Here is a 15,035-nt window from a genome sequence, read left to right as displayed (position 1 = left end):
CCCAACCCGCCCCTCTCGCGAGAGCTCCGGGGCCCGCGAGACTCGCGCGCGTGCGCAGCCCCGCCCCGCGCCCTGAGGGAGCGGAGCCGCGGCGGCGCCGGGATGGTGCTGGGACCGGGACTGGGATCGTTCCCGCGGCCTTTTCGGACCGGGCCCGGCAGGGATCGTTCCGGGAGCGGGACCGGGCCCGGCAGGGATCGTTCCGGGAGCGGGACCGGACCCGAGCAGGATCATTCTGGGAGCGGGACCGGGCCCGGCAGGGATCGTTCTGGGAGCGGGATCGGGCCCAGCAGGGATCGTTCCCCCAGCAGTCACAGTTCGGTGCAGACAGGCCCTGTGGCGGCCCGGCCCGGCCCGGCCCGCTCCCGCTGTGTCCCTCATCCCGCGCCTCTCCCGCCGCTGCCCTGAGGGGGATTTGTTTCCCACAGCCCCGCTCCCTTTTGGTCCCGGGGTTTCTGCCGGATGCTCCGGTTGGGCCTTGGGCAGCTCCGCAGGTGGCTGGGAACGGCTCCTGTCGCTGCTGCCCAAGGCTGCTACAGCCTCCGCCTGCCCGGCTCTGTGTTCTGCTGGGACCATCGGGCTCGGCCCCGCAGCCGCAGCACCTCATTGCCTGCTAACACAGCCGGACATGCGAGCAGGTGAATCTGAGCTTTAGACAGAGTTTTACACAAACGTTTGGCTGCTGGTGACACATTAGTGAGCAAATACTAGCCAGAAGCTATAGCAGTGGATTGGAACTGCAAGGCTGAACTAGAATGAGAAATGCAAATCTGTGTTCAGGCAAAGCTATTGCTCAGCTGCAGCAGCACCAAGTTGGAATTAATAGAAGCTTCTCATGTTATTGTGTAAGATTTGTGACATTTCCCCTCAGGGTTTTTGGCATCCTTGCAGAAGATGGATGTGTAAATGATTTGTCTGTCCCAAGGCAGCTCTGAGGTTTTGGGGGCATACACAGTAGGGAAGCATGGCTGGTCAGTGCTGGCAGTGCCATGCTCGGTAGGCTGTGTGACAGCTCATTCCAGGACAGCTCTGGCCAAGGCACTTGGAGGAGATTAGGAAATCATCGATGGTCTTCTAAGGGGGTTTGGAATTTCCAGAGGAGGCTGGTGAGAGAGGGAAGGGCCCCAGGCTGTGGCAGGAGCAGCACAAGCAGCAGCCAGGGCTTGGGAAGAGTCTATGCTGACCTTTGTGGGGCATCACTGGGAATTGTGTTACTGTGACACCCAAAGGGGTTTGGCATCCACCATGTTTGTTTGGGAGTGATGTGTCCTCTCTAAATAATCCAGCAGGGTTGAGTGGAAGCACACGGAGTGGCAGGAGCCAGGTGGGTGCTGCTCCCTCCCATGCAGCCAGGCAGGTCAGAGGGCACAGGATGCTCTGCTGCTCCAGGGCTTCTGAGGAGGCTGCTCTGCATTTGTCACTGGATCTGACTGTGGGGACAGGTGGCTCAGGGTTTCCCAGTGGAACAACTTCAGCTGCTTTTTCATCTTTTGAAACTTGAGCAGCAAAGTCAGAGGGAAGCAGTAGGCCAGGGGGAGGTGGTTCATGCTTTGGGGCAGGAACAGGGAGCAGCCGAGCCGGGGTGAGTTATACACCAGAGCATACTGCAGTGGTGGCTGCAGCAGTGCAGGAAAGCACTTCAAGCCTCCTCCCTCCTTGAAAGCCTGAGCTTCCTGTTCGTGTGGCAGTCACCCCCCCATCAGCCTCTTCCCTTTGCAGAACCCTGGGCTCATCCTGCAGAGCCACTGCTGCTCCCAGAGCTCACCTGGCTCTGCACAAACCTGCAGGCACAGGGGGAGTTCAGTGCTGTGCTGACCAGGCTGGCTGAAGTCAAACCTGCCCGTTGTAAGCTGACACGTGCCTGCAGCAGGCAGTTGGTATGTGAGAGTGTAAATGAGTAACTTGGAGAAATCACAGTCAAGAGCAGGATTGGCCTTCCTAAATCACTGATTTGTGTAAGTATTTTTCTGTGAAAAGTTCTTGATTTGCCTCTTCTTGTTTAGAGCAGTCAGGAATTAATACTAAATGCCCACTTAAAACTACAAATTGGGCCTACTACACATGAAGTGGAAAAATCCATCGGTGTTGAGACTTTGCCCTTTTCATATCCCTAATCTGAGGATCTCCAAGTTTGTCCGTTAAGAATTCCCAACCGACAGCCACCCTTGGCTGTTGGTGTTGGGCAATCCCAGCGTTTACAGTGCCTGGTGGTCAAACATTCAGGGATTTGTCAAGGTCAAAACCACAGCCTATGGCAGACACATGGGGACACAACTGCTGAAACCTCGTGTGCACTTGGCCATTCCATCCCCCCTGTCCTCACAGCCAGAGAAGGAGGAGGAGGGCTGGAGGAGCAGCTCTTCAGCATTTGCACTGTGTCTTGCTGCACAGCCAGCTCTCCTGGGCAGACCTTGCTCTCCCAGTATCTAACTGGGGGTGGGAGCAGCAGAACAGATATTTCCAGTTTGTCTGAAGGACAGATTGCCATGAGAAAAAAAATACAATTTAATAATTCAGGGGCATTTTCTTGAGCATATAGTTACTCCTGGCTATTTATAGCACTGTCATTTAAGAGATCCCGTCATCAGAGGTTTTTTCATGATTCCTTTGAAGAACAAACCCATGCTTGTTTGAACAAGTCACATCATGGAGTTGTTTTTTTTACCTTTTCCACCCACACAAGCCTAGGAGTGATTTTCATTTGAGAGCTTGTTAACCAGAGGAGCAGCCAACTGAGGAGCCCCTGTTGCAAGGCGCAGAGGATTCACACCTGAAAATCCTCACTGGTAGTGGGAAAAGCATTTCAGTGCTCTGAGAGGGACCCAGCGCTGCAGGAGTTGGCTCTGGCTCTGGTTCTGTGACACAGGTGACACATGTGGCTCATCCATCACCTAGAGCTGTCTGAGGTCAGGTGTTCTGTCCCCTGTCCTCAGAGGAACAGACACATAAAACCCATTTGGTGATGGCACAAGTGACCAAGCAGAACCAGTGCTGTGAGAGGACCTAAGGGAACAGGTATCACCCATCTCACCTGGACACCTTCACCAACAGCTCTGAGCCATCCTGGGCTCAGCCATCAACAACTTTCTTTTCCTCCTTGTGCAGTTTTAACCTTCAGAACAGAATTCATTTCCCTAGTTCAGGTAAGTTCTGCATTTTTACTTCATTATTTTCCTTTGTAAAAAATTTCAGCAGCATCAGCTGGGCAGGGATTTTGAAGCTATTTCCTTAGACAGAATTGCCTGCTCCAGCAGTGCAATTTTCCTCTAAATACAGTTTTTCCAACCGCATACATAATTAAAATGAAACTCTCCTTTCATTCCTTCCCTGTGGCTACAGTGTATTTGTGATCTCAAGTAGCAGGGAGGCTCCACTGTCCAGAAGAGGAACTTTAGGAATGTTTTTGAGAGCAGTGATTGAGCAGGTGCTGCTCAGGAGCTGGCTCCTGCCTGGCTCCCACTCCAGGTCCAGCTCAGAAGTAAGGAACATTTCCTCCAAAGTAAAGAAAATGAAATTTAACAGTTCACACACTGCTCCTATACTCATGCAGCCCCAGCTGGCACCTGGAGCACGACAGGAATCACCTGTGCAGGTGTCTGCAGGTCTGTTTGTTCACCATGCAGGAACAATAAGATGTCTCAGAAGAAGTCAATGCAGTCACACTTTAATGTGTCTTTACATCCTTTTACGACTCACAAAGCCAGAATATAAGTACTTATACATTTTTAATGGGAAAGTAATGTATCTCCCTAAAAGAAAAATAGATGTGATTAATCATTTGTCAGAGAAGTTGCCTGACAGCTGAAACCTCAAGCTTCTAGGCAAAAAAAGCTCAAATAGACAAATTATACTGAATTGTTCTTTAAAGATCAAGCAGCTGTTTTATTACAATATTAAATTTACATTTTAAAAAGAAATATTCTGATTTATTATTCAGTTATGATACTCTTATTGAAGTGACATGAAATTCATGATAATGGGCTTTCTTCTTCTTCAGTCACCACAGGCAATCTCAGATCTGTGCAGGATCCCACACCCAGAGCAGCACCAGTCAGGGAAGACAAACCCCAGACACTGGATTTTAACTGTAATCTTAATTTTCCCCAGAAAAAACAGGGGGCTGGGCTCTGGAACTGGGCTGTATCCCTTGGTTGAGCCCAGAGAACCCACACCCAAACTGTCCCACCAGAGAGAGGACATCAGTGTCCAGCACCTTCACCCGCAGCCCCGGGAATGACCTTCCAACAACTGGGAGCAGGTTCAATTTACATTTTACTTCAAAAAAAAGGAGGGAGTACATACATGAGGGGAGAATAGGGTGAACAATAATTATCTGAAACCAGGTTTCCACCATTGTGCCCCACAGCTCCCCCAGGTGCTGGGAGCAGTGCGCTCTCCAGGCTGACGGAACCCCGGGAAGCAGTGGGATCATACACAGGGTGAGTGTGTCGGACACAGCTTCTGCTTTAAATGACAGAACGCACCAGCAGGAGGGAGGAGGAGTAGTTAACAGTTACTAACACTAGAATAATCAAATTTGTATGTTATACATATACAGCAACTAACTGCTTTACAAAAAAAGCAAAATAATACAATATATTGTCACATGTATTTACAGTGTAGTAAATATACTTTTCTGTCAAATTTTACACAAAAACTATTTACAGGTGAATATACTGCATAAAAAAAAAGGTGGGACCAACACTCTGAGTGACTGTCTGTGGTTTGTTGCATAACAATAGGACGTGCTTTGTGACTTTGGAAAAAAATAACCTCAGAATGAAACAGGAAAAGCCCTAAAACCTACAACCCGGGTCAGAGGCAGCCCTGGCAAGTGCCAGGGGCTCAGCCCACGAGACTCAGGGAAATGTTCCCTGTCCTGGGAAACCTCATGCACGGTAAAGCAGAAACATCGGCATCGTTACAGGTAGGTTATGCACTACTCAAATACTACTGAGTTATCTTTAAGTCAGGGAAAATACAAACACAAACAGAATGTTAATTGTCTTTACAGTACTGAGCTGTGGTCAGTGCGGGGCAGGGAACGGGCTCTGAGCCAGGGGGTCACACACGCTCCCCGGGAGGGCCTCACATGGTCCACGTGTTCCAATTGGGTTTTTCTGAATTTGAAGTTTTCATGTCAGAGCACAGGGACTCTGGGGCTGCAGCTCCAGCCCTGCAGCAGAGCCTGGAGCAGCAGAGCCTGGAGCAGCCACTGCCAGTGTCCCATGGGTTGCCCCGAGCACAGCGGCACTGGGGACCCTGGGGTGGGGCTCCCACGTGTCAGGTCAGGGCTCACACCCACACTGTCACCAGCAACAACCTGCTGGTCACCAGAGAACAAAGCAGCAGGTGGAGAAAGGATGGAGCAGCCTGGGATGGGAGCAGAGCCCAGGGATGGAATGGGATGGAGAGTGCTCAAACAGGGAAAGAGCAAAGCAAGGAGGATGTGAGAAAGAAAAAGAGGCAAACCCCAGCAGCAGCTGCTGGAGGGAGAGCAATGCAGTGACAGTAAGGCACTCAACAACTAATTACTTATGGGAGTTTAATCATTACACAAAGGCCATGGTTCCCTGGGAGCCAAGCACAAGCTTCCCAAGCACCAGTACTAGGAGACAACGTTCCTATCGGGGCACACAAGATCCCAAATTAAACCTTGGCCATCGGCAGTCCTTATACCCCACCCACTACCTGACACAGGTGTCTGATACCTCTGCTCTGCCAGAGTCCAGGCCCTCTCACTGAACCTCCCACACAGGGAAAACTCCAACAGACTCCCTCCTTCCAGTAAAGAGGAAATTCAGTTTTGTTCACTGACTTTGAGACTGGTTTTTCAGCTGGGACTGAGAGCCTGGAGTAGTTCTCACAGGGAAGGTGACTCTCACCCTGTCCCCTCTGCTCCCACATCTCTGTGCTGCAGGGAGCACAGCAGTTCTGATGGAGGGACACTGCTGACATGGGCAATGCAGAACAGGGAAGGGCTTGCTCTCTGCCCAAACAAAATCAGTTCCCTGGAATTACTGTTCCTGTTTGCAGGAGACCTGCTCATAGGAGAAACAACTGAAAACAGCACACCACCTTTACAAGAGATTCTTGTTTTCCTCCTACATACAGATCCTCAGGCTTCTACAATTCCTTGTCCTCAGCAAAACGGGAAGGGCTGGAACTTGCTTGACTGGGCACAACCCAGTGCAAACCCCAGTGACACCAGGGGTGGCTCCTCATAGTCTGAGTTGTGGGATGACAATGGTTTCTAACACTGGGGACCCCAAACCCAAGGCTTGAGCCCCTGCTCTGTCCCTGAGCCCAGCTCAGCCTCACAGCCCTGCTCAGACCCCACTCTGTGTCAGCAGTGACCACGTTCCTGCCCTGGTGCCTGCACCACCGAGTGAGGGGATTTGGTTAATTGCACCAGTTCACCTTTCTAGCCTGTTTATTCCATGACTGCTAATCTATAAATTTTCCTCTTGTTTTGGCAAACTATTTGCATATGAAGTTTGTGTTCATAGTTTTTCCAGGACTGTAAACAAATTAAAGAAATTGTTATTTTATGAATCAATACAATAAAGGTATTTTTATTTACATAAATGTTACATTGTTACTGTGTGGATACATGGGAGTTATGTGCTATAGCAATAAACTGGAACCCATAATTGTACCATTCTCTAATAATTTAGCTGTGGAGTTTGATTTACTGAAAGCCGCTAACGATTGCACTGGAGGACTGGCTTTTACCTAATGGATATACTTTTTTTTTTTCCCTTTAGAAGGACTGTTAATTCCTACCACAGCAGAGGGATCTGAAACTGGGAAGTGGATCTGTTTCTGAGCAGGAGCTGGTCAGAAAGAGAGCAGCTGGTCAGCAGCTCCTCAGGGACACAGCCGCTGCCCGAACTGCAGCTCGGCCGTGCCCGCGGGGCCGCGGCACCCACAGCGGGGCCAGCACCGGCACCGGCACCGCCGCCGGCTCTCCCTGCCAGCACGGCCGCGTGCCGCCCCCGCAGCCCGACAGCGACAGCAGCCCCAGGTGTGTGAAACCCGCCCAGCCCAGCCCCCTGCGATTGCACACAGTGTCAGTTCCTTTAGATTCATGTACCTTGAGCAGACGTGGCTCTCTCTGCCCCTGTGCGGGGGCACAGGGGCAGCTTTGCCACACACTATCCCCCAGAGCCGGGAATGAACCCATCCCACTTGCCCTCCATTCCCCACGGGATATCCTGCCAGGAGCTCTCCAAGGTGCGCCTTGTTGGGAAGGGCAGAGCTAAAGCAGGTGCTACAATGACAGCCCGAGGGTCAGTTCCCAGGGATTTTCTCCTGTACAACTTCCTCAGGGCAGATAAAGTACAGCAAAAAAAAAAAAAAAAAAAAAAAAAAAAAAAGGCTTTGGGAAAAAAGCCAGTTTGTCCAGTCTGGTCCACGTACAGTCCAAGTGTGTGAAGCTTGGTCTGGGGAATGAGGGACTCCTGCAGCCTCCTTTTCCTCCCCCCTTTATTGCTAATTACCTGAAATTTAACCTAATACACCACTTCTGTTAAGCTCATTGTACTGCAGCTATCATGAACTTCTCAGTGTGGTAAAAAAAAGTACACAGCTAAAATCTTATAGGTTTGGATTAAAACCAGGATTAGAGAAACTTTCCTGGCTCAGGAAGCCACTACTACCTTGAGGCGTGCAAAGAGGGTTCAGGATCAACACTTCCCTTAGCAGGAACACCTGAGGCCAGAGCAGACACGGCGGGGCGGGGAAATGGCTTTGGATTCGAACAGCCGCGGCTCTGCAGCGCTGCAGAGCTCCACCCTCCCCCGGGGCACACGCGTGGCTCTGAGCAGCGCCGGAACCGAGCTCGGGATGAGGGCGTTAACTCGGGCACTGGGTCAGGAGTTGATCATCTGGCAACGCGGCTGGCGGGATGGGAACTGTACAGATCAAGTGCAGCATCACACCCGGTGGGGGGCCCTTCGCGAGGGGCCGCGCGTGTCAGTCAGGTCCAAAAATAAAAAAATAAAATTAAAAAGCGACAATCACACGATCTTTTTGATGCTGTGACGCTTGAAGCTGCCGGCGCTTCGCTGCTTCTGCACTTGGCTGGCGGAGCCGTGGCGCATCCTCCCGCTGTTGGCGTGGCCGGCGGTGGGCGACAGCTCCACGTTCTCCTTGTCGATCCCTGCGGACACACAAGCGCGGCGCTGAGCCCGGGGCGGCTCCCGCAGCTCCCCGAGCTCCGCCCAACCGAGCTCACAAGAACCAAACACGTCCGGGGCAGTGCGGGCTGCGGAGCCGCCCGCTGCTGCCCGCCAGCCTGCGGGACCGGCACAGGGCAGAGGGACAGCAAAACCAGGAAAACACGGCTGTCCTGCTGAAAACAAAAATCTGCTCAAGTGAAGGAAGGAGGAAAACGCAAAACAACCCAGCAAACTGACTCGGAATGAGTAAAGAAAGTTTCCTAAGGAGGGGTCGTGACTGGAAACAGGCACAGAGGAACTGAGGCCAGGACTCTTCATGAGAACTGTGACTGCTGAGTTCAGCCCCAGCAGGGGCAGGAAGAGGCTTGTGGGGGTCAGGATGAGGATGGCACCAGACAGGTTTGTGCCCACAAACTAAGACCCTTCTGAGAAGCTTTGCATGTCCCCTGCAGGACTCTGCTATGCTTTGCTAAAAGTCTCCCATCAAACCAACCTCAAAACTGAAGTGCTTTAGTGAAGACCCCACGGTGACATGACACCACCACCCAATGCCTGGTGCCAGAGCCCTGAGCAGTGGCTTTGGGCACTGTCACTGCAGACCCAACAGCCCAGAGTTGGGCTCAGTGCAGAGGAGCTCCTTTTTTGCTCTTCATGCTGACGCTGCTGTGAATTACCCCTGCAGCAGCCTCTCGGTGTCACTGTCACACTGTGTCTGTGTGCTGAGTGTCACCAGCACCTCACACCCACAGCACAGGTGCAGCACCAGCAATGAAGAGCAGGACCAGTGGTTTTATGCAAGAGGATATAACTACAACCAGCAGCAAAACTTAGGATGTCTGACAACAAATACAAAGGTTAGAACAAAGTTCTGTTACTCTAAGTGTTACTGTGTGTGCCTGTGTGTCCCTGCAGCCAGAGCTGAGTCCTGGTGAATCTAAAGAGCTCACACCAAACAGTTCATTTTAATTTCACACGTGCAGCAGAGTGATTTCCACATTAGGCATCCACTTGTCTGTTACCAGATTTATTCTCAAGGCTGTGGGTGACTTTGTCTGCTCTACCACCAAGTATTATTGGCACCCCCCAGAAATGCACCAGCTTAGCACTTGCTAAAGCCATTCCCGTGTCAGAAACTGCTCCTCATGCCACAGCCAGGCCCTAACGCAGCTCAAGCAGCATTTCGTGCAAATATGATGAAAGAAGAGAGTACCTGGATGAGGCAGCTGCATGAAAACTGCAGACTTAGAGCAAGGCAGAAAAGCTTCACAGACACAGAATGAAAGAAATAAACGTAAGTGAATAATGTCCGTGAGACAGAGAAGGGGAGGGAGAGGAACTGAGATGGTGACAGACAAAACATTTCTAAACAATGATCCTGCCTAGTTGTTTCCAGATGCAAGAAATGAATTCTTCATGTATCTGCAACAGTATTTGTAGCCATAATAAAAAAAAACTCACTTGGCTGAAAATGTTTTCTTTTTCTGTGTGCTGCTGAACACATGGCCTTCACACTGGTGTTTTAAATGTAATTTCCAAGCACAGTGCTCAGAGTGCCAGCAGAGTGCTGTTTCAGACTCACTATTAACCTGAACGAGTTCCCTAGTTCCCAACTCTGTTTGTGGAGACTCTCAACCAGCCTTTGACAAAAGCCATCTGTTTGCACAGCACTTGGAAGGAATGTTTGACGAGCTGGATTAATTCCTTCCTCTCAGCTTGTAAAGGAAGAGGGAATGGAAAGTGGGGCAGAAGGAAGGAGAACATTTACAGAGCAAAATGCTTCTTTCCCCTGCAGAGAGCCCAATCCTGCACCACCACCTCACCCCTGGAAACAAACTGCTGGAGCTGCTGCTTGGTGCTGTGTTCCAAACAGAAAGGTGCTGCCCAGAATGTTTCCACACTGACAGCAAGGTGTGTTCCCTAAGAAACTCCTGCTCCCAGATCATTCCAACAGCCCTGCCTTACTCCTGCTGCTCCTCTGCACCCTGAACAAACCATGCCAGTGCCTGTGAGCCAGGGATCTCCTGCAGGACACATGTTCCACACAAAGGTGCTGCTGTTCTGATGCCCCTAATTCTATTCCCTTCTCATGGAGTGACCTGGGAGACAATTTTTGTGCTGGATAAAACCCAGGATCTGAACCAACAGGATAACAGCTCAGAAACAGTCTAATATTCATCTGACTCCACAATGCACCAACGTTTGACACATAAACACATCCAAAGAGCCAACGAGGCTCCTAAAGCAGGAAATTCCCTCATTTCCCCCAGGCAGATGGTACCAGAGCAGGCACTGACCTGGGGAGTGCTGGGAAGTGGCAAGTGAGGTCATGGAGTTGGAGAGGTTGAGGTTTGCAGTGATGCTGAGCTGGCTCTGCACCGCTGGAGGATATGGAGACGTGGGGGTCAGGAGAGATTCTTCACTGGCTTCCTCATCAATTCCAGGCAAATATGTGTCAATCAAGGCATCAAGGAACTTCACTATGAGCTCAGCATAGTCTGGGATTTGGGTTTGCTGTGGGAAATGGGGGAAAAAAACATTGTTCTTTCCTTTGTACTTTTCTGTCAGTTTGAGCTTTGCTCCAGAGCTCACTCTCCAGTCCCACTGTTTTGCCTGCAAATTTTCAAGACCATTTGATGTACCTGTAAAAACTGATTTGTGGCCCTGTCCAGACCAATCTAAATGTACACTCTGCAGACCAGGTGTCAGTGTGATCTCAGTGTGTGGGAACCCAGGGGCAGGAAAAGGGGCTGCAGAGCCCCTGCTCCAGCCCACACCTGGGCCACTTCCTCTGGGATGCCTGGACACACAGGTACTGCTCCATGGGCTCTGCTCCAACACACAATTTAGCCTTGTGCAATCATCACTTAGCAAATCAACCCCCTACCCTGTCAGATACATGTAACAAAGCGACCCTGGGAGCAGGAAAAGCTGCACTCACACACCTGGCTGCTTTTACCTCACTTTGGTACCTGCTGCAGGCTGGTTTAGCCTGGAGGTGCCCCCGAGATCTCTGCTCTCTCCTAAGACAATGATGCTCCTTATGAGCATCTTTGCTGCAGCACCAATGTGCCCCAGAAAGGCCAAACAGCCCAGAACTCACAGAGCTCTTACCTTGGAGAAGGGGCCAGCAAACCTCCACAGCCCATTAAATCCAAAACCTGCAACAACAAAGGGAACACCACCATGAAAGCCCAGCTCTCACCTGACAGAGAACAAGAGAGTGCTTCCAGTACAGCACTTTGTTTGTAAAAAAGGAAAAATATTTACTCTGGAGATAGGATGTTTGGTATTGGGGTGGAGACTCCTCATGGTAGACAACACTCTGCACAATCCCATGAATTGGATTCAACAAGTTTGGATCCTGGCACAGCGATAAAAGGGTATTGATCTTGGAATCCAATAAATTATGCCTGAAGAAAGGAGAAGTGGCTTAGCTCTTGGTCATTACATAAATAAACCTGCAGTTCCCAACTGACTATAGCAACCAGCAGTTCAGGGGGAATTTTCACCCCCCCAGTGATTTCAGAACACAATTCCCAACTCTGTTCCATGAGGATTCTAATGATGTCAGTTTGTGAACACCTGCTCACCTTAACTTCTGACAGCTGGGTTTCTTTTACACATATTCACTCCAGCAAAACTACAGCAGGTGTCTAAAGAAACCCCCAAAGAGCAGCTACACTAGGCTTTAAATCAGCTTTGAAACACCTGGGGCACAAATTAAAATCAACCAGCACGGACAGACTGCAGCCCGTAACCTCCACACAAGCACCTGGTGGATGCTTGTCCTGGACTAGAGACTCTAAAGAAGAGGCAGGTACAGAGTTATTGTAAGCAGAACTTCAGTACTCACACAACAGGAAAGACCTTTGGGAAGACAACGCTGGCTTCTGCTAAGTACTCGTAGAGGATGCGCTGGTCGAACTCGTCCGTGGTGTATTTCACCAGCGTGGCCTGGCAGGGAGGGAGCTGTTAGTGCACCTGCATCACAGCCCCTGCTCAAAGGGGTAAGCTCTGCAGGGCTTAAATTCCTGACTAGCAGAAAGCAGGGCTAGAGAAGATGGATTTATGTCTCTGCTAGAAACAACAGAACCAGTTGGCAACAACTGGTGTTTTGCCAATAAATGTATCTCATCAGTTTTTTACAGAACTGAGTCTCCCTGAATCGTACCTGGAGTGGGAACTGCAGTGCTACAGCTGAAGAAAGTCCTATCAGACTGCAGCTCTATTACTAGTTAATGACTTTTAAACTGAATTATGCTGGGATTCCAATAATGCTCATTTCTTTTAAACTATAAGATATTAATAACCTTTTATTATACAAAATAGTTTGTCATAAATTCAGCCAGGAAAAACTCCAAAGAACAAGTTTGTTTTGCTGGGAGATAAAAGGACATCAGAAAATAGCAGACAACACACAGATGAAAGCTTACAAGAACTGTAAGCAGCAGTGCTTGAATTTTTGGGTCAGTCAGAACTTCTTCATCCAGGAGGACGTTCGACTCGGAAACGGAAACTTTCCGCAGGTGTGGGTGTTGCTGTGGTGATATTCTCTGGGTTTCTGCCAGATAAAAAAAGAGCAACTCATCCAGAGCAAAATAAACCCAAAGCAGGACAGAATCAGGTTCTGCACAGCAGGTCAGTCGTGTGCAAACCTCAGAGCTCACCGGCCTCATCACAAAGGTCAAGCAACGACTGCACCACAGTGCAGCAGCACTGCACCACTACATGGCATGTGTTATCAGATGGCAACAAAAACCCCAATTTCCTCTTCAGTGAAATACAGGCCCAGGGGTGTGAGTACCAAATTTAGGGTCAGGCAGATACAAGAGAAGAACCCTGGTCTTGCATTGCAATTGGGGGTGGGGGCACAGGAAGCAGATGGGGGAGAAGATGAAGAGAGGCATTCCAGGCATCAGCTCACATTCCATCTCCTGCAGGAATTTGCAGCTCGAGCTTATTAACTTATAGAAGGCCAAATGCTCTTCATTTCATTGCACTCCTACACGCAGTTCCTTAGAGCTGCCCCTGATTCTGCACCTGCAAACTGAGCAGCTCCAGTGCAGCTGCCAGAGAGACAAAGGCTGCACCCTGCAGAAGCCATTGCTAAGAAAGGTGCTTCTCCCTTACCTTGGAGTAACCTTGGCAAATAAACACTGAATTTAGAAATAGTCCTTTGTATAGATATACAAAGCGTTTATAATTAGTATTATTCTTAAAATGTTAGTCCTGTGTCTCACCCATTTCATAATCATTTTCGGCTACTCTCCTCATTTTGGGAGGCGTTGTGATTCCAGATTCCATGTCTTGCCTTTTGGGAGCCTTTGTGTCCGATATCAAATGGTCAAAACTTTTCCTTGTACCTAAAAACAATTTATCAGGCAATTAAAAACATTAAACCTAAATCCATATTCTACCTTTTTCCAATTTTCTGGCCAAGCTACTCCCCTCTCTACCACGTGTTGACAGGAATCTGGGGACCTTTCTACCATTCTGAGGGATGGGACAGAAAATACGATCACACCATGCCGCTCTCCATCACAGCTTCCAGAGTGCTGCACAACACACAGGAGGGAGCATGCAGTTAGTCAGGGGGGCATGCCATGGACTCCTGGCCCCCACACAGAACACACATGCCAGGATGTGGTTACTGAAAAGGAAGCAGGAAAGGGCTGGGATGAAGGAAATGCCCCTCTTCTTCCACCTGTGTAATGCCAAAGGGCTTCCACAAGTTCTGCAAAGCAACTCAGCTTGTTCCTCTGATACACGAGTTTGTTGTAAACATGATGCACTGAGAAGCCATGAGTACAAATCAGATTGTTTACACACATCTACCATGTCCTGGGACCATCTCCTCCAGCCCCAACCAGGGCACTCCATGGAGCAGCTAAATATTCACCTCCTGGATTTGCTGGAAAGGGCTGGGAGCACAAAACTGGCACTAGACATCTTCAGGATCTGGAACAGCTTTTTTCCTCCACTTCAACATGCACATTTTGAGGATCACTCTCGCTCCCCCCCTTCGTGACCAAAAGAACTGAGTCCTCTTTAACTGTCCAGTGCCCTGAAATTTGCATTTTGCAGAAACTGCACTTATTCCTCTCAATTAGGAATAAGCCCTTAAAGCCAGCTACAAGGACAAATTTGCTCCAGTAACGCCTCCCAGGGTATTCTGCAGACAGATGAATAAATGAGTTATGTTAATAACCTAGAAGCTTTTTAGTGTTGGCTTGTGAAGGCTGCCCCATGTCCAAGCTCATGGATTTCCGGGTGCGAGGGCTGATCTGTCCCACTGTTGGGTAACTGGCAGCCAGGTGTCTGTCTGAGCCCTTGGGGGATGACCAGGGCTGGTGTTCCTTTAGTGTCCTGAAAGTGCAGAGAAATTCAATTAAGAAAATCTTAAAACTGTGCTATTTAGGCAGAGGTTTTTCAAGAAGCCAAACCATCCTTCCTTAAACCCACCTTTCCTACCTGGGTAATTTCCCCAAAAACTTAATAACAAATACTAATTATTTTGCTTGCAAAGATATCTGAGCTAGTGAAAACAAACAATCTGATGTGAATGTGATGCTGAAGAGATAAAAAATAAAGCAGTGAAAAAAACACAAGCAAATCAGCCTATGGGGCAAGATGGAATATATTTAGTAATCAGCTACTCCAATCTCAATGCTAGAAAGAGAGATCCTGAGTGAAGTGCTCCCTGCTGAGGACACAGGCTCTCCTTGGCACTTCCAGCTCATTTCCTGGCTGATCTCTCTGGCTGCACACAGGCTCTAACAAGGTGCCAAAGTTTCCCAGTGGCACAGACAGGTACATGCCGTGGAGTTCTTAAGAAGACAAACAACATGTTCT

The 15,035-nt window shown here is 49.5% G+C and overlaps 1 protein-coding gene across 2 annotated transcripts in view; it reads right to left on the bottom strand.

Annotated features, from left to right (window-relative positions):
• Window positions 1–4,254: 4,254 nt before the first annotated feature.
• NF1 (neurofibromin 1) overlaps window positions 4,255–15,035 on the bottom strand; it is a 73,629-nt gene continuing 62,848 nt past the window's right edge. For both annotated transcript variants that reach the window (XM_056506820.1, XM_056506821.1), the window contains 8 exons: window positions 14,392–14,549; window positions 13,424–13,546; window positions 12,617–12,744; window positions 12,037–12,137; window positions 11,451–11,593; window positions 11,295–11,341; window positions 10,478–10,694; window positions 4,255–8,164 (listed from right to left, as the gene is read on the bottom strand). In XM_056506820.1, coding sequence (XP_056362795.1) covers window positions 8,022–8,164; window positions 10,478–10,694; window positions 11,295–11,341; window positions 11,451–11,593; window positions 12,037–12,137; window positions 12,617–12,744; window positions 13,424–13,546; window positions 14,392–14,549 — 1,060 coding nt within the window. In that variant the 3' untranslated portion in view covers window positions 4,255–8,021. The remainder of the gene's footprint in view (window positions 8,165–10,477; window positions 10,695–11,294; window positions 11,342–11,450; window positions 11,594–12,036; window positions 12,138–12,616; window positions 12,745–13,423; window positions 13,547–14,391; window positions 14,550–15,035) is intronic.

This window comes from Oenanthe melanoleuca, chromosome 19 (assembly GCF_029582105.1).
Source record: "Oenanthe melanoleuca isolate GR-GAL-2019-014 chromosome 19, OMel1.0, whole genome shotgun sequence".
In the NCBI taxonomy this organism is placed as follows: domain Eukaryota; kingdom Metazoa; phylum Chordata; class Aves; order Passeriformes; family Muscicapidae; genus Oenanthe; species Oenanthe melanoleuca.
Note: the sequence above shows the minus strand (reverse complement) of the source record. Positions and strands in the feature narration are given on the sequence as shown.